Source organism: Terrapene carolina, unplaced genomic scaffold (genome assembly GCF_002925995.2).
Source record: "Terrapene carolina triunguis isolate 2854851 unplaced genomic scaffold, T_m_triunguis-2.0 Scaffold695, whole genome shotgun sequence".
NCBI lineage: Eukaryota > Metazoa > Chordata > Testudines > Emydidae > Terrapene > Terrapene triunguis.
In genome coordinates, this window is record NW_020665046.1 from 778,348 (window position 1) to 804,634 (window position 26,287).

Below are 26,287 nucleotides of genomic sequence, written 5' to 3' on the forward strand. Positions count from 1 at the left end.
TGCATATAAATATCCAGTCCCCTTTACAATCTTGTTAAATTCTTGGTCTGAGTGACTTCCTGCGGCAGCGAGTGCTACAGTGTAATCACATGTTGTGTGGGAAAAGTATTTCCTTTTCTGGAGTTTGAATTTCTCACCTTTTAATCTCCTGACTGTCCCCTTGCTCTTGCGTTAGAGGTCAGGGAGAACAGAAGTTCCTCATCTCCCTTGTCTAGCCCATTCATTATTTCATAGATTTTTATGATGATTTGTCCCTTTTCTAAGGTAACAATCCCAGCCTTTCCAATCTCTCTTCATGAGAGTTTTTCCAGGCCCCTGGTCATTCTCATCGCCCTGCTCTGAACCCCTTTAGTTCAGCCCTGTTGTGTGAGAGATGGGGTGACCAGTGCTGCACGAAGCCACATCACTGATTGAAGACATTTTCCATGTTATTTTCCATCCCATTCCTTATGCATCCTGATACCGTTAGCTGCTTTGATCGCAGCTGCACACTGAGCAGAAGTTTCATTGAACTGCCTTCAGTGATGCCCATGACCCTTCCCTTGCAGACTCTACAGCTCCCAGCAGTGTTCAGAGCAAACCTTAATGGGAAAAGTGTGGGTTGAATTTGTCCTTAAAAAATGCCTCTTATTCCTAACCGATGGGCCTGTACTGGAGTGGTACCAGGTGAGCCATGTCCTGCATGAGCCATTTTTTCTGTGAGGCCCCAAAAGGGAGAGGAGGCCTGGCAGTGGGTTCTTGGGTGAGGGAGAGTGAGAAGATGACGGGGGGAGCTCTCCCCTGGTGAGCGTGGGGCACTGTGCAGGCTGGATTGTGTTTAGGTGATATGCCCTTTTTAGCACATCCTGACACGGTTGCAGGAGAGGTGAGGCAGTAGAAGCTGAGTTTGGAGGAGTGCCTCACCCCTAATGCCAAGACGCTCCACTATGCCATGTGTGGGGAACTATGAAGAGAGCTCTCCCCTTCTCTATGGCTCGCTGGGAGGGCGTGGGTCCCCAAACGTCCTTCTTTTGTAACATGGGATCATGGTATGGGAAAGGCTGAAAGTGGGGCATTGTGATGCTTTCCTATTCCACCATCATCTCCCCATCCAGCTTGGGCGCTGCTCTATGCTTTCTGCTAGCAGCATGGACATCAACCAGAGCCACCTGTGTGCATCTGAGGGCAACGTTTCACTTCCCTTTGGAACTCAGGGGTGCAATCTGGGATTTTCTCCTTCCCTCCCCGGGTTTTGTATAAGCACCGCTCTCCTGCATGGGGCCCAATCCTGCTCCCTTTGAAGCCAATTACAAAACTCCCATTGACTTCAATAGAAGCAAGCCCATGGTTTCAGCATCTCTGTGGACAGGCAAACAAAGCAAATGTAGCCGTGGAATGTGTTTGAAAAATACTGATTTTATTAGACGGGTTGATGTACAGGACCAACAATTTTATCCAAATGCACATTATCATGAACACCTAATTGGGAATATATTACAGCATGTAATTCTTTATAATCTGTCTGTCCAGATTCCTGTTAAAAAAGAAGCACACAACAGTGGGTTTAGGGATGTTGGGTTTTTTAGCAAAATTAAAAGATCTTCAGGCTCCCTGTTTTCATTCCTGATGCATTTCCTGTAACTCAGAGACACATTGCTCATGTCACGCTTTATATTTTGTTTCTAATCAGGTTCATTGTTTCATAAAACAGAGACAGTCAGATTGATGGTAGGAGCCTGCTGTGTCATCAGATTGTGCCAGATGAGATGGGCTTTGAACTACAGTCCTTCTTAGACTAACCATCATTTGCTGTGGCCATGCAAGTCATTTCAAGTGTCAAGGGGCTTGGGAAGAAAGGCCATCAGAAATGTGTCCGATTCCCAACAAGGGCTGTGGGAGCCAACCAGAGCTAAGAGTGGGCCCAGCTTGATGTGCAGTTAACAAACAAATGCACTTCTTAGGTCCACTGTTTCTTAAGGGTCACCTGATGTCAGGCCACAGGGGGGTTAAACTTGGAGCGCCAGGAGTGCTTTTAAGAAGAGAATCCTAGTGTAAATTTTCAGATGGGAAGGTGGTTATGATCAATGCATGAGCCTCTATGCTGGGCTTTTGAGCCAGTACTATGCTTTTGTCAGTCACATGTTAAAAGGTGAACTCATCTGATTACAGGAGATTTTCTTGAGTATATGCAGAGATCTTCATTGTCAATGAATGCTTACCCAACAGGACGTCAACCAACAGGCCCAGTACTTGTAGACAACCATGCTTTACAACCTCCATCCTCCTCAATGCTGCCAACATTCCTCGGTCTATATCATGTTGGTAACACCAGCCACACCACAGTCATAACCTACACCAACACCCAAAAGGAGAGCAGTAGCTTTATGACCAGCAGGATGCTAGTGAGCTAGAGGGAACTAGTAAGGAAGGACCTGGGTATAGTGAAAAGAGGATGACAAGAAACGGAGGAAAGAAAAGGTAGGAGAAAGACTGAAGAAAAGGGGAAAGACAAAAAGAAGATGACAGCACAGCGAAGAGAAATAAAAAGGCAAAGAACGAGCAGGAAGAATAAGGCACAGAGAATTAGAAAAGTTTAACAGACTTATTTGCTTATGGTGACAATAAAACATAATGTGATGGCAGAAGCAGTGGCAAAATTAGCACAGTTCTGACAGTGTTTCTTTTCCATTCGCTCCTAAGAAAACCATGCAAACTAGGCCAAGTGACAGGAGCAGCAGGTAAGCTTAATGGAGGACAATGAGAAGTGAGAAAGAGTGGGTGACCAAGACAGAGAAGGATGAGGAGGAGGAATGGGGTAACGTAAAAGAAAGAGAGGAGAAGAAGAACAGAAGTGAATGGAGGAAGCAGCTCCAAGGCAGTCTGAGACCTCACTCAGTATTGACTCACCAGCATGTCACTTCTCTTTGTGCTATTTCGGATGTCAGTTTCTCTGACACCTTTTCTTGCCTTCATTAGCTGCCCCTGTTCCTTTCAGTGCTGTGCACAAAATCCCTCGGCATGTAACCTGCCCTCTTGCAGTACTCATCGATGTACTTGTTTCTTCTCCGGCACCCAGCCTTTGGGGACTCATTACCCATCAGATGTGTCCTCCAGGGTGACACATTTGGATCAAGTCAAACACCCATGAAACAATGCCCACTAGAACTCACCTGGATTGCTTTAAAAGACCGTTTCTTTTAAACTCAAGGTTTCGGCACCAAGGAAGCTGAATCGCAGACCAATGCTAGATATGTCTGGTTCTCCTGTAGCCACAGCTCCATCTCTATTCACACATGTGGATCAGAGATGTGCTGCCTTTCAGGCCCCATGCCATGCTCCCAACAGGCTCTGGTCAGCACCTTCCACTTTCTCATCTGCTCGAGTTTCTTCTTTAAAAAGCCAACATATGGCTTTCTTATTTCCTTTTGTCTTTCTATCTTTGCCTTGCTTTGCTTGGCATTTCATTGAATTCTTGACCCCGGGCAGATAAGGTATGTTACAGTGAGTACTTCTACTCAGAAGGTTCTCTGAAGACCAGCCTCAGCTCTGGTCCATTTGACAGGGAGAATAATGAAGAAAGGCTATTTAGCAGGTCTCGTACACTATTCAGGGCAACATCCACCTTCTTCTTCAGTTAGTGCTTAGCTCAACCACCAGCCATGCTGGGTCATTGCAACCAAACAATGCCTGCTTAGTGAAAAGGGCTCCCATACTTCCCCTGTGCTTTAGTTGCCATCTACAATGAACTATGTCCACTGAGAGGCTGGCACTGGTTCCAATGGCATCATTTCCTGCAACTCACAATTTTGGGTGTTGGTGTGTTGGGGCAGGTGAACAACATGGCAACTCCAACAAATAAATATGACTGCTTGGCTCAGCCCAAATAAGATAGGGCCCAGACACCTTTGACTTCCTAACTTACAGCAAAAAGACTGGAAGAGAAAACAGGCAACAGCTGTGAAATGGAGGGTGTTCCTGTCTTCCTCCAAACCGCACAACAACGCAGGGATCTGACTCGGAGAAAACATGCAACACTGGCATAAACAAGGTCAAAATGCAAATCGATTAACCCTCTGAGCCCTACCAAGGTTTGTGCTTGACTTGCCAACAACTGCGTGACGCTAACAGCAAATGCATACGCTAAGCTCCCTGCCTCTTCTCAGGCACAGGGACAGACCGATGCTTTCAAAGGCTTTCTTCTGAACTTTCTTGAGTTACAACCACTGTCTCTCAAATGTAACTTAAGTGCCATTGCTCTTTCAGCTCCAGTCCATTTCTCCTTATGAGCCAGACTTCCAAATCCCACCTGGGACATGCATTTGGTGCTAACAATGCCATATGTTCCCAGAGATTGGACTGAATCCAGTCTAAACACAGACATGGGGTCTTTCTTTCCCTACCCCTGGGGATAGGAGAGGGCTAATACCTGGGTGAATGCTAAAGATTCTGAGTTACAGCTCAACTGTCATCCAAATGGAGCTCACAAAGAACTGAACCTGATGGCCTACAAGTCTTGGAAAGAAAAAAAAACAGATTATTATTTATTTATAGGCATTTCTGTGGTCCTCGTGCCTATATACAGCCACCAAAAGCTGACATTTACTCTGCTGGATCTCTCTCTCCCCAGGGATGACCCTCTCCGGTTCTCCAGGTCAAGGCGTCGAAGCCTTCCTCCAGGTTATCATTCCAGAGTCTGCGTTTCCTACTCCCTGTCTGCTTAGTGTATGCAAAGGTTGAACTTCTTGTTCCACACTCATGAACTTCAGTACCAGTGAAAAAGCAGGTAAAGCTTTAGTTCACCATTTGTTGCTTTTACTTACAGCTTAAACATTGCTTTCTATTTGAAATAACAAAGATAAAATGTCAGGAATTCACAGTTCTTTATTCTCTTTTCTATGCCCACCCCATTTCCCCTGCCATTAATGTCAATGACTCAAAGTCCTCGTTGTACAGTAGCTCTTGCCAGTGTGGCACTCAAAGGGTTAATAAACCATGGCTTCTTGGACAGATAAGACATAAGCTCATTCACCAATAGGAACACATGAATGGTTATGTTAGTACATAGCATGTTATGGTTTCCTATAGCGGTTCCTTGGGGTTTCACCACAGCCAGTTGTGTCACAGGAGAGAACACTGGGCTTCTTCCCCAAGCCAATACTCCCCAAGAGATCAGGAAGCTCATGAGTAATGGCCCTTTCGATCTTCTCCAGGTAACATCCTCCCATGTAGGAGCACTGCTGAGCTAGCAGCTTGAAGCTGCTGATGGGATTGATGCCGAAGAAGTCCTTATAAGCCTCGCGGTTGGGGAGATCAAACTTGCTGACATTGGTCTTTGCCAGGATGGACTTGAAGATGTAGAACTTGTCAGGGTCTTCCACAATGTCCTTGAATACCAGCTCCCCGTCACTGAAGAAGGTCATTTTGTCCTTGTAGGTTTGCAGATAGCGGTCGACCAGGAGAGCGTGGATGCGAACCCGGATGGCATGTTGGCGGATGAAGGCAATCTTATTCTCCAGCCTGTTTTCAATCACCTGGTTAAGGTCTTCCAGGAGTGAAATCTCTTCTTTAAGGAACAGATCCTTGTGAGTTTCAGGGTGATATTCTGGGGGCCAGAAGGAACTGACATAGACCCTGGGAGGTTCAGTGACATTGATCAGAGGAGCCAAGCTCCAGAACAAGGCGCCATAGACTCTCATAAGCTCCTGGGTGGCGAGACTGTCCGCTTTGTTCAAGATTATTCTTATCTGAGACTCCCGGCCCTTCAGCTGGCGAAACAGCATCTCCAGCTCCAGCCCCACATCCAGCTTTGTAGGGTCAAAGACGACAAAGATGAGGTCGGCTCTGTCGATGAACCACTGGCACACGTCATTGAATGGGTAACCTTTGGGAGAGGAGAGAGAAAAATCAAACAGAAATGTCCAGCTCCCCACATCTAACACAGGACCGATCCATTCAGTCACCAGCATAGATACGACACAAGCCCACCATGTCTCAGACCCCTTCAGACTTAGACTCATGCTGTGGGAAATCTCGTTTCTCAGCTACTAAAGCCATCGCAGAACATCTTGGCACCAATATCCACAATCAGTCTATATTCAGTTGGCACTAGTGCCTTAGCTGGCGTTCTCTGATAAAATCCTGGCCCCAGTAAAGTCAACGGGAGTTTTGCCATTGGGCCAGGATTTCCCCCTGGATTGAAGGTAGATATTGGGAGAGCGGAGGTGGGGATGCTGTGTAATTAATGCACTGATGAGCATATAGGTAAATAACAGATTTTAGTAGACAATTCAAACATTTTATTAATATGGTGGTACTGCCTTCTGCCTCTAGGCCCACTCTGATGTACACTCTTCTGCCTCCTAGTGGTTGGGGGTGTGTTTTGCTTCTTCTGGAATTAAATTCCTTCCAAGTCACTTCCAAACTTTCCTTTTCTCTGTAGCCTGCTATTGATTATCTGTGCTCTGATTGTTTTCTAAGGCCATGTTTTGGCCACTCCAATGCTGCCTAATGTATCTAGTATATGGGCTGACAAACCCCAGCAGTGCTACCCCAGTTGTGAGATACGTTATTCAGGAAGTGCTGGTGTTCCAGCATTCCATCGTGTCCTGCTCTAGCACAGAGACTTTGGCAGGGGCCTGCATCAAAGAACATGATAGAAACATGATAGAAAATGATGGGCAAAGTGCAGCCCATAGGCTAAATACAGCCCAAAGGCCACAAACACCCCCATCTTGCTTAAGTCTCTGAACATTGCCCCTCCATATGAAAGAGGAAGTGTGCTGTATCTGCTCTATTTTATGAATATTGTGTGTGTCCCTGAGGCCCCTGCCAGGTGGCCATTACAAACACAGGCGGGCAAAATTTTGGTGCTTCTGCAATATAAAAATAAACACCCTGCAACACCTCCTCACTGGCCCTTTGTTGTGTGTGACCTAATGAATACAGCGCTCAACTGGGCCTCAGGAGATCTTGGTTCTCTTTCTGGATCAGCCACTATCACTTTTTTTTCCCATCTGTAAAACAGGGAAAATGCTACAGCGCTTTGAGATCTACTGATGAACAGCGTTGTAGAAGAGCAAGGGACTGTTATTATCTCACATTTATAATGCTCCTTCTTTTCTGGTCTCTCTTACAATGAACAAAGCCGGTTACTACCTCGTTCCTGTTGCTTGCGGTTTTCAATGATGCCCGGTGTGTCTACAAAGGTGACCCGCTCTAAAAGCTTATGAGGCACCTCTATCCCGATCAGCTTCTCCAGGAAGTTCTGCCCAAACTTTTCGAGGGGCGAAAAGGAGCGTGCGCTGTCAGCAGCCATCACGATGCCCTCGATGGTCTTCAGCTTTGGGCCGTGCATGATGACCGTGAACTCAGAGGTGGTGGGTTCGGCCCCTGTCCAGTAACAAGAGAAGCAGAGCAGGTGAGCTGTAAAGTCTAAGCTGTCCTGCTGGAAATGAGTCAGACTCTGTGTCTGAGACTATCTGCAGAGGATACTGCTTACTCATGAATATACAGAGGGTGATCCAAAGCAACAGGTATGGTCAGAGAGCATCTTGCAATATCATGTACCTTATGCCTTGTAGAATGTCTTGAGGAAACGTAGGGCAAGTCTACATTACAAAATTAAGTCAACCTAAGTTAGTTCGATGTACAGCCACCACAGTAATTAAATTGCTTTGCATGTCCACATTACACTCCTTGTGTCAGCGGAGCGCGTCCTCACCAGGACTGTCAGTGTGGGGCATTGTGGGATGGCATCTGAAAGGCAGCAAGTGTCGATGTAAGTGACGTAGTGTCTACAGTGACACTGCATCGACCTAACTACATCAACCTACAGGCTATGCCTCTCGCGGAGGTGGAGTTATTAAGTTGGTGTAGTGGGTGGATTACACCGGTGGCAGCTACATTTTAGTGTAGACACTTACAGTGTTAGGTTGATATAGGCTGCCTTATGTAGACCTAACTCTGTAGTGTAGACCAGGTTGTAGCTATTCCATGGATGCACGAGTGCAGTTTTTCCTGCAGTGGTTAATCTACACTGAGATATCACGAATATGCAAAGCACTATAAAGGCCCAACTCCTGCTCTGCTTTCTAGTGCCTTGATTCTCCCTATGCCAGAGCTCAGTACAGTTTTTAATTCAGCAGTGCTACGCTCAGCTGTGTTCAGGGATAAAAGGGAGTGGGAGCTGAGAAGAGGAGATGGGAAATGTCAAGCCTGTTGTTAAAGTAAATTAATTGGCTCCATGCATGGTGGGGAAGGATAGAAGAAAAGGGCAAGTTCCCCTTGTTAGAGGATTGTTACTCTGCTGGCCTGGAAGGTGACCTACAGTGCGATGCCCTATCGGGTTGGAAGATCTCAGTCCTGAGTCTCTGGACTGCAGGAAGTGGGAATGCTGCGGAGGCAGATGCACAGCTTGATCCTGGGGAGTGAAGAGGGGAAGAGGAATCTCATCTGTCTCTCTCTGCACCAACTCCTCTGACTCTTACAGGTGCAGGGTTGCAAGGATTCAAGCCCTCCCTGACCAGAGAGATGGCTGTCACCTAACAGCCTGGGGGGTTGCAATGAATAAAAAGAGAGGTTCAAAGAGCAGCTGGGGACAATGTTTACCAGCCAGGTTCTGGCTGGAATTGACTCGAGAAGTGAATGTACGAATGCCAATGCCTGCTTGTACCCTTTGCACAGCACATTAAGCAGAAACAATGGGCAAGCCGGAGCGCACGTTACCTGTGTACAGCTGGTAGGGCGTGTCGTCCAGCCCTAGGAGGTAGTTTATCATGGTGGATTTGCCAACGCTCCATGGTCCCAAGAACAGCACCATTGGCTTGGACGTAATCTCCCCGTCTGCAGAGAGGAAATAACAAAAGGAAGTGAACAAGCACTAGAATTTGAGCTCCCCGCTGTAACGAATGTCCCAGCTGAAGAGTGAGCAAGAGCCGCCCCGTCCCACACCATTAGCTAAATGTTCCGAGTTCAGGGAAACGTTCTAAAGTTCCTTCAGCCATTTGCAAGAGCAGGGCATAGCGACTGACTTGTGCGGGGCCAGGGTCATGGATACGCGGGTGCACACATGCTACTTATGCTGCTAGGGTTGTGCTTAGCCTTCAGAACCCCTGGTACTGGGACTGAATATGTGGAACAAAACAGTCCGGTCTGTGACTGACCCAGGTGCCCAATGTTAGCTAAGTCTGTGCTGGTGCTAGACAGTCAAGAGACTCCCTCAGTCTGATCATTCATCTGTGAGATGGAAGAAATGATATGAACTTGATTGCTGCCCTCCTGACTATATCCAGAGTGGAACGAGCCTCACCCTTTGGCTGCCTGATGATGTACAGCCTTACGGCTGGACCTCTGTCCACATGGTGCAGTGGGCGACCCCACCAAATGTGCATTGCTTGTGGCGCACAATAGGGTTAAAGTCCTGATCCAACTTCCACCGAAGTCAATGGAAAGATGCCCATTGACTACAGAAGGAGCTGGGGCAGACCTCACTCAACAGTGGTTCTGTAGGAGCTTCACACCCGGATGACCACACATGTCCCAATGGTTACTGTGCTTTAGAATTCTATTAAGTGGAGATGGACAAATTTGGGGTAATTCCAGGATCTCCTAGTACCTCAAATTCAAAGCACCACCCAGCTGTAGGTATTTAACTGATTCCACCCCTCCTGGCCATCTTGGATTATTGCATAAAAGTCCCCTCAGGCTGACCCTACCCAAATTATGAAAGGTCTTGAAAGGAATGTTTTTCTACTCTGTTTTGAAGACGTTATTTGCTTAGTGAATTTTAAGTTAGTTTTTGCAGGCATCTTTTTACAGGCAGCAATGCATTCAAAAAAATGTGCATGCCCCCGCAAAAACATGCCCTCGTGCATGCCAAGCAGGCCATTGTGACTGCAATTATTTCTTTTGTGGAAGCAAATTGGCAATTTGTGTGGACATGGGCAAGTTTTTGCACATGGAACAGACGTGCGTGCATTTTTGCAGGTGCCCCTTTTACAGCTTCTTTTAGAACACAAATCAATTGGAGATTTTGCCATGATCCCCATGATACGCATGGGCAAGTCGAGAGGTGCAAGGCCAGGCTCAGAGGCTGGGCAGGCTGACACAATGGGGCTGGCAGCCAGGGAACATTACATGCCCCAGTTGGTAGGGGCCAGTAGGAAACTCATCAAGGGCCTGATCTTGCACCATTACAATCAATGGGAGTTTTGCTGTGGACTTTCATGGGATCAGGGCATAAGGGCCTGATCCTGCATCCCCTTACTCAAGTGAGGAGTACTTCAAGTGAGGCTACTCATGTAACTAGCCCTACTGAAGTCAATGGCAAGGATTACTGAGGTGAGGTTCTGCAGGATCAAACCTGGAGCCATCTGCTGAGAAGCATGGACAACTAACATCACCAAGGGGCCACAGGGAGTTGCTGTATTCAGCACGTCCCAGGATTCAGGCCTGATCCACCTGGCACTTAGAAAGAGACAAGCAAAGGAGGACTGCAGAGTATGCTGCAGAGGACGCTGCGCAAAGAGCCCATGAAGAGACCCATGGAGAGTGACAACCACAGGACAACCACAGCGAGGGAAAGAGATGTGTGGGAGACATCTCCGCACCAGCGATCAGGCACACTGCCAGCGTCACCCACTCAGTGCAGTGCTCTGTCACCCTCCAGTGGTGGTTGGGCCACAGACACACAAAGGTTGATGAGCCTGCCACAGTTTGGTCCCTCATTGCTGTGTCTCGACTGCCAGAAGCTGGGACTGAACAACAGGAGATGGATCACTTGATGATTGCCCTGTTCTGTTCATTCCCTCTCAGGCATCTGGTACCGCCACTGTCAGAAAACGGGAGACTGGGCTAGATGGACCATTGGCCTGACCCAATATGGCTGTTCTTTTGTTAGCTCGGGCATGTTTTGAGAGCTACCCGTCCCAAGTTCAGTCGTGGCTCCTGATGAGCTGCTCAGGGGTGCAGTGTAACACTAACATTTAAAGAATTGTTTCCATGTTCTAAAACTGAAACCATTGCATAGGACGGGAAAGGGAGGGAATATGCTGAAAACAACCATGTATTTTATCACATTTACTCTGCATAATAATTTATTATACCTATCGTTTTACACTGAGTAACTTAAATCCTATATTATACACTGTATAATAAATGTCATTATAGAAACAAAGTAAAATGTATAATTGATACAAACATTTAATACAGGCAGTACGTTCATATGGAAATAATATATTATTGTATCTACAAATAATGTATTATCCATATATAAAGCAAAACATATCGCCAGCAATATGGGTTATACTTTTGCACTAGGGTTACAAATAAGAATGAATTAATCCCTGCAATCTCTCTGGCTCTGACTTAGGGCAACACTTACACTTCTGCTTAAAATCAGTGGGGCTTAGAGCTGGGCAGGAAGTGATTTTCCCATTCTAGGAAGATATCTGAGATTTTTTTAAAAATGGTTTGGATCAACTGAAACATTTTGCTTCAATTTCAACTATTTTTTAATTTTAAAAGTTGGGGTTTTGTTTTTTTACTATAATGAGCTCAAATTTTGAAACTAACATTTGTTTCAAACTGGGAAACCAGAATTTTTGGTTTCAAAAATGTCAAAATGTCCCATTTTGACAATTTCAAAACTTGTTTTTCAACATTTTTTCGAGTCGAGAATTTTGGCCAAACTGACCCTTTCCTGTTTTGATTTTGATTAATCAACATTTTCAACAAGAAAACAGTTACCAAGAAATTCCTGACCAGCTCGAGTGGGATTTAAGCAGGTGCTTCAGTAGTTTCCTGGGTAGGACCCTTGTGAGGTAGGGAAATATTCTTCTTCTAATGTTATAGATGGGGAAACTGAGGCACAGGGAGGGTACGAGAATGGCACAAGGTTACCTAGAGACTCTGAAGCAGATTCAGGAAGGCAATCCAGATCAATCAGCTCCCAACCCATGGCCTTACCCCCACTATGAGCTGAGAATTCCTATGGCTTCAGTCTGTACAAGACAGCTGAATATTGTATAAAATGGTGCCAATTGGATAATATTTCAAACATACTTTGCATGGGGAAATGGTGTTTGTTTGACAGAAATGGGAGGGGGGTCTGGGTGGGCTTTGTGTGTGCTGCCAAGAGCCACAGGGATTTCTGCCATGGTGGGAGAGGCAACTTTACATCACAGCCCCGCCAGGAGTCATGTTTTCTCTCTGGCACCACCCCTGAATTGCCTCAAAGGGAATTTCCCCTGATATTTCCTCTTTTGGCCCCATCCCCCTTTCCAGCTGCTCACCCCTTTCTGAACTCTAGAGGTGAAATCATGCCCCATTGAACTCAATGGGAGCTTTGCCCTTGACTTCAGTGGGGCCATGATTTCACCTAGGTGGCCTTCACCCCCTTTTGCACAACCTGTGAACTCAATATTGGTGCAATTTCAGGCCCTTAGCCATGGAGCTCTGATTCCTAGCACCCCATGTGCAGCATTCACTGAGGCCTGTGATGTTGAGTCTAGCGGTGTTCCTTGAAGTCAGTTGGAAGGGATGCTGGTGAGCGAAATGAGGAGCTTCTTTCTCTCCCTCCAGCCCAGATGCTGAGCTCTCTGCCTGCACAGTGGTCCCAGCTCAGGGAGTGAGAGGTCAGAAATGGCATGTGGTCACCAATCACCAGGGGCAAGTTGTCAGTCCTCAGCGTTGTCCCTGTGCTTCCCTCTGCCCCTCTCTGCCCTCAAACCCTCACCTCTCCCTGCATGGGAGCTCAGACAAGAACTTTAATCTGGAGTGGAGCTTTTCTCTCCTGGGGTTGTCAACGAGGAAAGAAAACAGCTCTGGTGGCAGTGAACATAAGAACAGCCATAATGAGTCAGACCAAAGGTCCATCGAGTCCAGTATCCTGTCTTCCGACAGTGGTCAATGCCAAGTGCCCCAGAGGAATGAATAGAACAGGTAATCACCCAGTGATCCATCCCCTGTCTCCCATTCCCAGCTTCTGGCAAACAGACGCTAGGGCAGTGTCACCAACCCATCGATCATGATTGACTGGTTGATCCTGGAGCCTCTGCCAGTCGATTGCGATCTCCGGGCCACTAAAAGTCCGGTGGTACAGCGGGGCTCAGGCAGGTTGCCTGCATGCCCTGGCCCCACGCTGCTCCCGGAAACGGCTGGCTGCTGGCACGTCTCTGCGGCCCCGGGGGAGGGGGGGGAGGTGTCTCTGCGTGCTGCCCCCACCCCCAGCATTGTCCCCACAGCTCCCATTGGCCAGTTTCCGGCCAATGGGAGCTGCGGGGGCAGTGTTTGTGGGCAGCACATGGAGACCAGCTGCCCCCCTTCTTCGCAGGGGCTGCAGAAACATGCCAGCAGATAGCCGCTTCCGGGAATGGCATGGGGCCAGGACAGGCAGGCAGCCTGCCTGAGCCCCGCTGTGCCGCCGACCGGGAGCTGCCTGTGGTAAGCGCCTCCGGTCGGAGCCTGCGCCTTGCCCTCCCTCCCGCACGCCAACGCCTTACCCCAGTCCAGAGCCACCTCCTGCACCCAAACTTCCTCCCAGACCCTTCACCTCCACCTGCACCCCAATCCGCTGCACCAGCCCGGAGCCACCTCCTGCACCAAACTCCCTCCTAGAGCCCGCATACCTCACCCCTTCCTCCAGTACCGGGTTTACAATGGCACCAGTGGCACCATGGAGTCAGGTCCATGCTCAGAAGGGGCCACGGCCTGCTCTGCTTGCACTGCGCCCCAAGATTTTGCCAGCCCACTGGCTCCCCCCTCCCATCACTTGCTCCTCTCGGCCCCCTGGCCCCACCCGCCATCTCCTCTATGCCCCCTGGCTGGACCCCAGTGCACCTCCGGCTCCAGGCAGTCTCTGCTTCCCACCACCTGTGTGGCCCCGCCTGTCTCCCTGGAGTCCCTGCCTGGGACTGGTGCAGAAGCCTGGCCAGTCTTGGGGACTGGGGACAGGGGACAGTATGGGGGGCTAGGCTGGGTCCCTCCAGGCAAGTGGGTTTTGAGGGAGCCTGAGGGGGCAGGGTGTGGCCTGGCTGATCACGCCACTCCCAAGGGGCCCTGCTGGCTCAGCCCGGCAGACACAGTCACCTCCCAGCAGGGCCGGTGAGTGCAGCCAGGAGACAGGGCATGGGGGAGTGGGTCTCTGGGAGGTCGGGGGGGGGGGGGGGGGGGGCTGGGAGGGGGCGGGGAAGATCTGTGTGTTTTGGGGCACTAGGGAGGGGGGTTCTGTGTGGGGTGCTGGGCAGTTGTTGTGGGGCTGTGGGCAGGGGACACTGGGTAGGGGTGGTGTTGTGCAGGACACTGTGCATTTGTGGGAAGTCTGGGGGGGCGATAGGCATAGCGGGTCTGGGGGGGGCACTGGGCATCGGGATTTGGGGGGGGTATTGCAGAGATGCTGACCTTCTGATTTCCCGGGGGTGCTTGACCCTGCTCTGCCCCATGCCCCACCCCCACTCCACCCTTTCCCCCAAGGCCCGATCCCCACGTCACCTCTTCCTGCCCCCGCTCCACCCCTGCCCCACCTCTTCCTGCCCCATTCCACACTCTCCTCCGAGTGCCTCCAGGCCTCGCTCTAGGGACTGACCTCCCTGCGCCATGCTCCATTGCCTCCATGGGGGCCCACAAATATGTTTGGCGCCAGACCCACAAAAGGTTACTCTGGCCCTGCCTCCTGTACCCCAATCCCCTGCCAGAGCCCGCACCTGCACCCAAACTTCCTCCCAAAGCCCACACCCCCTCCTGCACCCCAACCCCCTGTCCCAGCTGGGAGCTCCCTCCTGCATCCAAAATCCCTCCCAGAGCCCACACCCCTCACCCCCTCCTGCACCCCAACCCCCTGTCCCAGCCGGGAGCCCCCTCCTGCATCCAAAATCCCTCCCAGAGCCCACACCCCTCACCCCTTCCTGCACCCCAATTCCCTGCACCAGCCCAGAGCCCCCTCCTGCACCAAACTCTCTCCCAGAGCCCGCACCCCTCACCCTCTCCTGCACCCCAAACTCTGCCCCAGCCCAGAGCCCCCTCCTGCACCCAAACTTCCTCCCAGAGCTTGCACCCCTCACTCCTGCACCCAAACCCCCTGCCCCAGGCTCAGCCAATGCACACCCCACAGTTGAGAATGTTACACTCATTTGTGACAATCCCTGAAGGATTTTGGATCTTTAAACCACAAATGACACTAATAAAAAGTAAAACTCATGAACTGTCCAGTGGATTCTATGAGATTAGGTGCAGTGTGACCATATGACCCCTGCACCCAAACTCCCTCCCAGAGCTTGCATCCCTGACTCCTGCCCCCCAACCCCCTGCCCCAGGCTCAGCCCAGAGCCCCCTCCTACACTCCAAACCCTGCAGCCCCAGCCCAAAGCCTGCACCCCCTCCTGCACCCCAACTGCCTGCTCCAGCCCGATGAAAGTGAGTGAGAGTGGGGGAGAGCAAGCGATGGAGAGAGGGGGGATGGAGTGAATGGGGAGGGGCCTCAGGGAAGGGGCAAGGTAGATCCTGGATTGATCTTAAATTCAAAAAGCTATCTTGTGCATAAAAAGGTTGGAGACCACTGGGCTAGGGACACCATCCCTGCCCATCCTGGCTAATAACCATTGATGGACCTATCCTCCATGAACTTACTTAGTTCTTTTTGAACCCTGTTATAGTCTTGGCCTTCACAACATCCTCTGGCAAGGAGTTCCACAGGTTGACTGTGCGTTGTGTGAAAAAATACTTCCTTTTGCTTGTTTTAAACTTGCTGCCTATTAATTTCATTTGGTGACTGCTAGTTCTTGTGTTATGAGAAGGAGTAAATAAAACTTCCTTATTTACTTTCTCCACACCAGTCATGATTTTGTAGACCTATCATATCCCCCCTTAGTCATCTCTTTTCCAAGCTGAAAAGTCCCAGTTTTATTAATCTCTCCTCATATGGCAGCCATTCCATACATGTAATCATTTTTGTTGCCCATTTCTGAATCTGTTCCAATTCCAATATTTCTTTTTTGAGATGGGGTGACCACATCTGCACACAGTATTCAAGATGTGGGTGTACCATGGATTTATATAGAGGCACCATGATATTTTCTGTTTTTATTATCTATCCCTTTCTTAATGATTCCCAACATTCTGTTTGCTTTTTTGACTGCCGCTGCACATTGAGTGGATGTCTTCAGAGAACTATCCACAATGACGCCAAGATTTCTTTCTTGAGTGGTAACAGCTAATTTAGACCCCATCACTTTGTATGTATAGTTTGGATTATGTTTTCCCAATGTGCATTACTTTGCATTTATCAACATTGAATTTCATCTGCCATTTTGTTGCCCAGGCACCCAGTTTTGAGAGATCCTTTTGTAGCTCTTCGCAGTCTGCCTGGGACTTAGCTATCTTGAGCAATTTTGTATCATCTGCAAATTTTGCCACCTCACTGTTTGCCCCTTTTTCCAGATCATTTATGAATATATTGAATAGGACTGGGTCCAGTACAGACCCCTAGGGGACACCACTATTTACCTCTCTCCTTCTGAAAACTGACCATTTATTCCTATCATTTGTTTCCTATTTTTTAACCAGTTACCAATCCATGAGAGGACCTGCCCTCTTATCCCATGACAGCTTACTTTGCTTAAGAACCTTTGGTAAGGGGCCTTGTCAAAGGCTTTCTGAACACTATATCCACTGGATCCCCCTTGTCCACATGCTTGTTGACCCCCTCAAAGAATTCTAGTAGATTGGTGAGGCATGATTTCCCTTTACAAAAACATGTTGACTCTTCCCCAACAAATCGTGTTCATCTAGGCTTCTGACAATTTTGTTTCAACCAGTTTACCCGGTACTGAAGTCAGGCTTACTGGCCTGTAATTGCTAGGATCACCTCTGGAACCCTTTTTAAAAATTGGCATCACATTAGCTATCCTCCAGTCATTTGGTGACTGGTGTGCGGACAATGCACACGTGACAACGAGGAACCTTTAAACAGCAGATCTGGGGCTCCAGCACCAAGGGAGGGATCTTGTCCTTAACCCATTGCCACTAGGTTACAGGGAAACAACATTTCTCATGCCAAGGTGCCCAGCCAGGACACCTGTGGGAGTGCTCAGCTGGCGCTCCAGACCTGCTACTGTCCACCTGCAATTAGCACAGCAGGTGCACCCTGGGCCATCCGTGGCACCACGGGATTGCAGCCGGACACACATTTTAGGCTTGGTTTTCAGAAGTGCTGAGTACCTGCAGCTCCATCTGAAGGCACGGGCGCCACAGAACATCGGGCATTAAAACTCTCCTGCTTCCCAGTCTTACCTTTCTGCACTCCCTTCTCCATCTCCTAGCTCAGCACCTTCCCCCCCGCCTCTCTCTCACTGATCTCTTTCCCTTTCCCCTTCCTTAGGGATGTCTACACTGCCTCCCGGGGTGTGATTTGCAGTTCGTATAGACATTCCTGCACTCCAGCTAGCTCATTACAAAGAGCAGTGAGGACGCTGCAGTGCTGGCGTCAGCATTGGCTGTAGAACGTACCGGGGGGTCAGGTGGGCTTGTGAAACCCATGCTGAAGCCCATACGGCTGCCTTGTCACTGCTAGGTTTAGTGCGGGTACGTCTGCACCAGCGGCCAGTCACACCCTGCCCGCAGTGGAGACACGAGGAAGTGAGAGAAACAGCCAGTGTCACTCAAATATTCAGTGTCCTCTACTCAAGTAGCTGTGAATTCCTAGAAGACACCAGCCACACGCGGGGATTTTTACTCTTCACTAAACACAGCTGGTTAAACAAATCTTAGCAAACAAAGAGAACATTTTCAGTTTACAAGCCCCCCGAGCTGGTTCTCTGCTGATCACCATGTAGAGTTCAGGGCAACTTGTTTGGGGTCTGGCATTTCCTCTCTCTATTGCCATGTTTTTGCGCTGTGGGCCTACCAAAGCTAGAGGTTTTCACAAGATGAACAGGGCACTAGAGCGTTGCTGTTTTCTCTTCTCTTGCCAAGATTTAACATAGCTAAACCTAAAGAATACAACAGTGGGATTCAGAGCCTCTCCAGATACAGGTCCAACGTCAGCGAGCAAGAGAAATGAATCCTATCCAGCCAGAAGCAGGAACAGCAGGGGAGCAGACAGACCAACGGGTGCTCATAAGCGAAAATTACCCCCTTTTCCCCAGCAGAGCAATAAGACTTTTCAATTCAACCGAAAACCCTTTTCAAAAGTGCAGCATCACCAATCAGGAGTCCCCTGGTGTTTCATTTAGTTCAGTGCTGTAAATGTGCGACCCTCCGGCTAGTCTCTGTGCTGGCTTGTGCCATCGGAGCTTCAGCTGAAAGGCTTAGACATTGGAGCGTTATGGTTCCCAGTGAATAACAATTTATGGGAGGGGGCAGGGCTGGCTGGCCACAGATGACCTATATTGCATGCATGTGAGAGAGATCTTTTAGCCCTGGGCGACTCTGATTGGTGGACACTGAACTTTGGAGGCTGAGCCCTTGCCAACAAGAGGGATGTTGCATCTTATGAGAGAAAAGGTTCATTCCAGACTGAAGCGGCATTCATGAGCAACTGCACAGCGCAGGCCCTGAGACCTGTTCACTGCCCTCAGACCTCGCCAGAGGGCAAGGCGGACCGAGGCTTAAAGGGACCAGCAGGTGCATGGTGTGATGTATGTTGTTTTAGTAACTGTCGGGTTTGCATGGAGGAGGGGTGAAATGAGAGTGCTCATCTCCAGAACAGAAGGAGGGGGGTGACTGGAGTGAGAACTTTGCTGGAGAAGGGAGAATGGGATTTTCTATGGTCATACCTTCTCATATGCAAAGAGGCAGCATTTCTCCCCCACCCTGTGGAGAGACCATAAGTGCTGCAGAAGCGTCTCCCACAGCAGCATTCTATGCGATGTTCTAGGACGTGGGAAGGCGAGATCATACAAATGGAGGGGAACATGATTGTGTGATGGCAGCCAGATAGTCCTGCTCACTGCTTTCCTCACAGCCTCCCTAGCTTGGTGTCTTTCCTTACTTAAGAGATCCAGGTTAACAGTCAGGGTCTCAGGCCACGTCTCCCAGTCCAGCTGAGATATGTGTTTAAACACACAGGCCAAGTTCTAGGATCCCACCACATGCTCATCTGAGGTCAGAATTTGGCCCTTGGATTAGAGCCTTGAAATGGGAATTTTAAAGAAGGGGGCACATAAGAAGATAAGAACGGCTGTAGTGGGCCAGACCAATGGTTCATCTAGCCCAGTATCTTGTCTTCTGACAGTGGCCAGTGACTGAAACTTCAGGGGGACTGTAGAGATCAGGGCAATTTTGAGTGATTGTCCATAGTTGTCTACTCCCAGCTTCTGGCAGTTGGAGGTTTAGGGACACCCAAGCATGGGGTTGCATCCCGGACCATCTGGGCTAATAGCCATTGATGGATCTATCCACCAATAACTTAGTTAATTCTTTTTTGAACCCAATTATACTTTTGGCCTTCACAACATCCCCTGCCAATGAGTTCCACAGGTTGATGGTGTGTTGTGTGAACAAATACTTCCTTTTGTTTGTTTTAAACCTGCTGCCTATTAAGTTAATCGGGTGACCGATAGTTCTTGTATTATGTGAAGGGTAAATAACACTTCCCTATTCACTTTCTCCAGACCATTCATGATTTCATAGACCTCTATCATAACCTGCCCCCACTCTTAGTCATCTCATTTCAAAATTGAACAGTCCCAGTCTTTTTAATCTCTCCTCAGATGGAGAGATGTTCCATCCCCCTAATCATTTGTTTCCCTTCTCTGTACTTTTTCCAATTCTCATATTTTTTTTTGAGATAGGGTGACCAGAACTACACGCAATATTCAGGGTGTGGGCATGCCATGGGTTTATATAGAGGCGTTATGATATTTTCTGTTTTATTATCTGTCCCTTTCCTAATGCTTGCTAACATTCTTAGCCTTTTTTTTTTTTTGACTGCTGCTGCACGTTGAGTGGATGTTTTCAGAGAACTATCTATGATGACTCCACACAAATGAAGTAGGTTCACTATCTGTCACTAGCAGCTCCCTTCCACAGACAGAAACAAACACCCACAATAACCCACACCAAAGGTAACTCAGCTCTGTAGGTAGTTCATCCCTGGAGCTTGGGTGAGACCCAAATTCATGTCCTGTAAGTGTCTCCTCACCCACACAGATCACGTGGCAAGAGTCTGGCCATCTCCAGGGTAACCTCTCCACCCTTAGCATCTCAGGATGGGTCTCCTGGGGATTTAAGGCATGTGGTTATAATCCGAAAAGTGGCAAGAAGATACTGTGCCTGCTGCTGTTTCTCTCAGCCCATGAGATGTATTCACTGAGCTTACTGGTAAAATACAATTTTATTCCTGCCAGCCCTGCAGAGCCAATAAAGCTGTGGGAGAGCAAAGTGTATTCCATTCTGCTCTGTCCCATGCATCATCAGCAGAATCAAAAGCTCAGTGCCAAAAATTTCGGCTGAGAATTTGGCTTTGAACAGGCATTTGGTGCTGAACTACAGCCACATGTCTCATACTTGGGTTTGTCCAAATAGTTGTTTAAGTTGCTGCTTGAAGCTAAATAGCTCAAAGGAGACTGCAGCTCCCACATGATGGTGCCTGCAGCATGGCTAGTTTGCAGCCTTCTCATCCTCAAGGCCTGTGCTGATCATGGCTCAGAATGGACCAGCAGACAGGAGAGAAGTGGAGGGTTTGAAGAGGTTCCATTGTATTCTGGTGGCTTCCTACAGCACTGGCTGCTTCTTGTCCTCTTATTATATCAGAGCCTGTCTCTGCTCATCTTTCCATCCCCTCCTGCTTGGGCATGAATTCAAAACCCTGTCAGGATGCTGGTTTGAGGGCTGGGGAGAAGGGCTGTAGAGCTGGTAAAATAAATAAATCCCCCCCCCCCCGCACAGATGCATTTTGGATGGAAATTCAAAATCCAAAAAATTTTGGCCAAAACTGACCAAAAAAAAAAAATCAGTTTGGAAATGCTGCAGCGCTTCATTGGAGTTGCAGTATGGGTGCCTCATGCTTCCATTCTCCTCTATAGGCTATGTTCCCTGGTCTGATTATATCCTCCATGATGCACCACACTCTTCCTGCTTGGGGAGGGGAGGCAGTGCATCGTGGGAGTACCTTGCTGTGGTGGATCATGGGAGATGTAGTCTGGGCATGGAGACTGGCCCATAAAGGAGAATGGGGACTTGAGGTAACTGAACTACAAATCCCAGGAGCCACCAGAGGAGCATTTCCAAATTGAAATATTTTGGTTTTCAAGTGTTTGGTTTTTCAATGAAAAATTTAAATTTTCCATGGAAAGCAGACACTTCTCATAAAAGATTCCATTGAGTCAAAATACATTTCCATCAAAAAGCAATTTCTATGAGAAATTTTTGTGCAGTGCTAGTTTATATTGTGTAGGGAAGCATTTGTCTCATTTCTCACTCGTGAAATCTCAGCCAAATCCTCTGCTGGTATAACTCTACAGCCCTCTTGACTTAAACTGAGCTTAGCCAATTTACACTAGTCACACATCTGACCCCATATTTTTAAAACAACCATTTTGTCACTATTATCTGCCTCCTAAGCAAAGATTGCTATTACTTTGAATTCTCTACCAAGTCAATAATATAAGCAAGAAGCATTCACAGTAAGGTCTTTAACTGTTCACGAGTGTATCAGTCCCATTTATTTGAAACAAATTAATAAATCTTTTTTGAAAATAAGTTAAAATAATTGTTTCCAGGATAGATTATTGCTAAAATGTCTTCCTAGAAAAAGAGACATCTCCACCTTTAAAAATGATCAGCACTGGAATTCCTATATAGTAACTTTACAAGGGGTTATGGTGACAATAGCAAGTTATTAAAACATATAATCTGAAGAGTGTTCTATTCTAATGTGTTCTGGTTTTGTGGGGCTAAGCGTTTGATTAGTCAATGGTATTGGTTGTTATTCATAGCAATAAATGCTCACATATAATACATGCAAATAGAGTTGGTTGGAAAATTTCAAACAAAACATTTTCCCATTGGAAAATATGATTTTGTGTAAATTTCCTAGGAGAAAATATAGATTTTGGTGTATTTTCCATCAAGAAAATAAAAATGAAATGTTTCATTTTGAATGGGGTTGACATTGCTCTCTGCATCTGCCTGAGCCACCATGATGTCTCATGGGCATTGTAGTTCCGGCTTCTCCACAACCCCATTCTCTCCTATGGGCCCTAAACTGCATCTGACAGTCTCTCTATGTGGCTGACCTGCCACAGTGCCTCATAGAAGCTGTAGCCCGGCCAGTTTTGTTCCATAAAAAGTTTTGATATTTTGATTTTTTATCCCAACTTGGGATAAAAACAAATATTGAAATATTGGTATTTCCTGCAGGACAGAAGTTCTGGTTTTTTATCAGCTCTGCATACAACTGCTTCATCTAGTGATCTATTCACTTTCAATCTGGTTTTGTATTAATATTATTTCTAATTATTTAGTATTTGATTGAATCTACATATTAGATACTCAATAGTTTTGAGACCAGAATATTGATGAGGATGGCGAAAGAATAAGCAGCTTGACTCTCAGATCCCACTTGCAGAGCTAGCAACTGGGAAAAAAAATCTGTACACTGAGTGCATTAGATCTAGACATTAGAGAGGGACAATGAACACGGAAGGGTAGAGAATCTCTTTTCTAACCATAACTGCTTTCTGAGCTAGAAGATAAGGCCTGAGGTTCTAGCAGTCAGAAGTCTCATTAGGTGGAAGGTGAGAACAGGGTTGCCACCCAACCCAAATTTTCCAGGCTTGCTTCTGGCTTTGTGGGTCCTTCTTCTGGCCTGCAAAACCAGTTAACAAACAGCCTGAATGTCCAGGCATAATCACGACCCCACCTGACAAGGTCACCAAGTTGCCATGCAATGAAGACTGACTCTCTTTTGTCCATTAGGAGCCTTTCCCAAAGATGACAGTCCTAGCCATCAGAGTAACTTCATCCTTCCTACATAAATTCTCCCTGAGGTTTCAATAGGGTATAATTTACTTCTTCACTTCCTGTCCTAAACTACTGAGTAGTGTTACTGCGCATTAATACACTGACATGTTCCTCTCCAGAAGTGGCCATTTAATAGCAGGGCCCAAAATGATCCCTGTAGCTCTAGAGTTCATAAAGCACTTTGGGATTTTGTCAGGATGAAAAGGGCCATATTTACTTCCAGTTACAGTCTCTGACTGTGTCATGTGACAGTGGGGAGCGTTTGCATTTCCTTGCTCCCAGCTTCAGGGTCTCTGCAGACACAGTCACCGCCCACGGCTCTCAAGGGGAGCCCTGCTCTTTGGCTCCAGAGTGTGTTCTGCTACACCAGTCTCTCTCTGCTGTCTAGCTCTTCCCTCGCTCTGGGGAGCAGCGGGACTGGCACCTCGGGGCCGGGACTGAGCACCCAGGGCAGCAGGACCCTCATTGGTTCTTCATTAAGCAGGCTATTTTGCTTCCCTTGGGTGTTTCCAGAGGCCCATCTCACGGATTATGACTGCATCCAGGAGGCCCCATGCACACAGTCCTTACCTCTGTAGCCAGTGTAAGCTATGCATTCACCAGGTAATCTACCTGACCCTGCAGGGCTACTGAGCGCTATCCTGGCTTCTCTAGCTTCGGGTGAGGGCCTGTCTCCTTAAAAGCCTCTTTACAAACTGCAGTCACCTCTGTCCACAGTCTGAATCTGACCCTATTGCCAATGCTGAGATCAGCACCCCGCAGTTGTGGCTAACACTGCTTGGCTCTAGCTTGAGCCCTGGGGCTATCACAGACTTGCCTCCAACATCCTTCCTCCTTACATTTCCTACATGGGCTTCCAGACCCAGCAGACCGCAGCGGCTCAGTGTTCTGCTATGCCACATCTGTAGGGCCCTACCAAATTCACAGCCATGAAAAAAACGCATCATGGACCATGAAGTCTGGTCTCCTCCCATGAAATCAGGTCTTTTGTGGGCTATTACCCTATACTATACAGATTTCACAGGGAGGACCAGCATTTCTCAAATTGGAGGTCCTGACCCAAAAGGGAGTTGCAGGGGGGCTACAAGGTTATTTTAGGGGGGTTGCAGTATTGCCATCCTTACTTCTGCGCTGCCTTCAGAGCTGGGTGGCTGGAGAGTGGTGGCTGCTGACTGAGGGCCCAGCTCTGCAAGCAGCAGCGCAGAAGTAAGGGTGGCAATACCATACCATGCCATCCTTACTTCTGCGCTGCTGCTGGCGAGGGCTCTGCCTTCAGAGCTGGGATCCCAGCCAGCAGCCCCGGATCTCTGGCTGCCCAGCTCTGAAGGCAGCGCCATCGCCAGCATCAGCACAGAAGTAAGGGTAGCAGAACCGTCACCCCCCTACAATAACCTTGCGACCACCCCACAGCTCCCGTTTGGTTCAGGACCCCTACAATTATAACACCATGAAATTTCAGATTTAAATAGCTGAAATAATGAAATTTATTATTTTTAAATTCCTATGGCTGTGAAATTGACCAAAATGGACCGTGCATTTGGTAGGGCCCTACTCATCTGCCACATTTCTGCCCAGAGAACCCCAGGCTCCTAAGAGGGATTTTAATGGGGCTTCCCTGTTCCGCAGGGGATCTCCTTTACTGGTTCTTGCTCCAGCTCCCTTGCTGGGTGATTTCCATTTCCGTAGGTTCACTGTGTTGCTTGCCCCTTGTGTTCCAGGGATGAAGCGATTATTCAGCAGTACCTTACTCTGGGTGTAGCCCATGTGTGGGGTAAGGCACTATGTAACATGAGTAAGGATGGCGGAATGTGGCCCTTTGGCAACAGCATGCCCACGTGCGTGTTGCATCCCTGTTTGCGATGAAATGCTCATCAGACACCACGGTTATCTGCTTCCTCTGCATGGCAAATGATTTATAAAGGTTTTCAGCTTTGCTCCCCACTGCAGGACTGTGCTGACCTGTCTTCGCGGCTGGCTGTGTGACGGTTCATTGCTGTTCAGCATCTGGGGAGGGGGTCCTTCCACTCAGCCACCCCATGCCTCAGCAAGCTGAAAGGCTGCACTCTGGCACTTTCCTTGCCTCTTATTTCTGTGGGCTCAGAATGCGTCCACACCTGATGCCATGTGACAGTGGCAGCATCTCACAGAGAGAGTCACTTTCTTCTAGCCCTGCTCCAGAGATTTTTCTCCAGGCAGGGAAGCCGGGCTATCCCTACATTCCCTCTGTCCCCAGAGCAGAGCGTCTGGCTAGGACCTTCCTCCGGTCCCCCCGGCTTGGCTTCTTGCTACAGATTTAAAGCAGCAGAGGGGAAGTAACTTGCCCAAGGTCATCCAGCAGGCCAGTAGCACAGCTGGGAATAGACCCCAGGTTTTCCTAAGTGCTAGTTCAGTGCCCTAACCACTAGGCTACACTGCCTCCTGAAGTATGTTTGTTTGCGTTATGTTGCATGGCGGGAATTATACATACACCCATCAAAACGGGCAGCAAGCTGAAAAATATCTTATGCTGTCATGCTGTGGAGCACACACAGGCTGTAGTTTGGCAACAAGGTCTCAGCCTGCAACAGGGCCGTTGCCATGTGGCAGGATGCTAAGGATATATTAATGGGCATGCTCACCCAGAGAGGTGCCCTTGTTGCAGTGGGTTAACATGGGCGGTGCCATTTTGCTTCTAATGTCAAAGCTCTCCTTAGAAGTTGTTTATTTCTGGAGCTCGCACTAGCCGTTGGGTAGAGATGTTTGTGGTTAGGTCCATGGTGTATATGGTACATGCCAGGCCTGCCCCACAACCTTGCCCCACAGCCGCTTGGTCTCCATTAATTTGAGACAAAAATTGCTTCATTCAGTGTTTGAGTTCAAAAAGTGACTGTCTCCAAAACATACATGGAGTCAGGGCGGGGCCGGGGGCAGAGGTGGGTCGAGCACCCACCGGCACGAGTAGAAGTCGGCGCCTATGGATGTAGTGTGGGTACGCTAGCGTTAACCTAGCACAGGTACCAACAGCAGTGACGACGTGGTGGCCCAGGCTAGTCCTTGGGCTAGCGCCTGAGTACAAGCCAACTGTGGACCTTGGGTATGGAGTGGTAGTTGTTACCCATTCTAGCTATATTGACCCCAGCACAGAAATGCCTACCCATGCTGCAACCAAGCCTTCACTTGCAGTGACGATGTACCCGGAGACTACAGTGTCCATTTTATGAAGATGTTTATTTGAGGATGCCATGAATGTGTGGCCTGCTGCACAAAGCCAGCCACTGCAAAATAATAAAGACAACTATGTATATAACTAGCACTGGCTAGTGCACAGGGACACTGGGCGAAAGGCTGTGGCTAGTGAATGGTGGGACTGGGC

General features: G+C 48.3%; 1 protein-coding gene across 3 annotated transcripts in view; it reads right to left on the reverse strand.

The window, feature by feature from the left end:
• Positions 1-1,375: 1,375 nt before the first annotated feature.
• The window catches only part of SRL (sarcalumenin), a 93,870-nt gene continuing 68,958 nt past the window's right edge, over positions 1,376-26,287 (reverse strand). For all 3 annotated transcript variants that reach the window (XM_026659806.1, XM_026659807.1, XM_024215119.2), the window contains 3 exons: positions 8,704-8,820; positions 7,135-7,368; positions 1,376-5,860 (listed from right to left, as the gene is read on the reverse strand). In XM_026659806.1, coding sequence (XP_026515591.1) covers positions 5,049-5,860; positions 7,135-7,368; positions 8,704-8,820 — 1,163 coding nt within the window. In that variant the 3' untranslated portion in view covers positions 1,376-5,048. The remainder of the gene's footprint in view (positions 5,861-7,134; positions 7,369-8,703; positions 8,821-26,287) is intronic.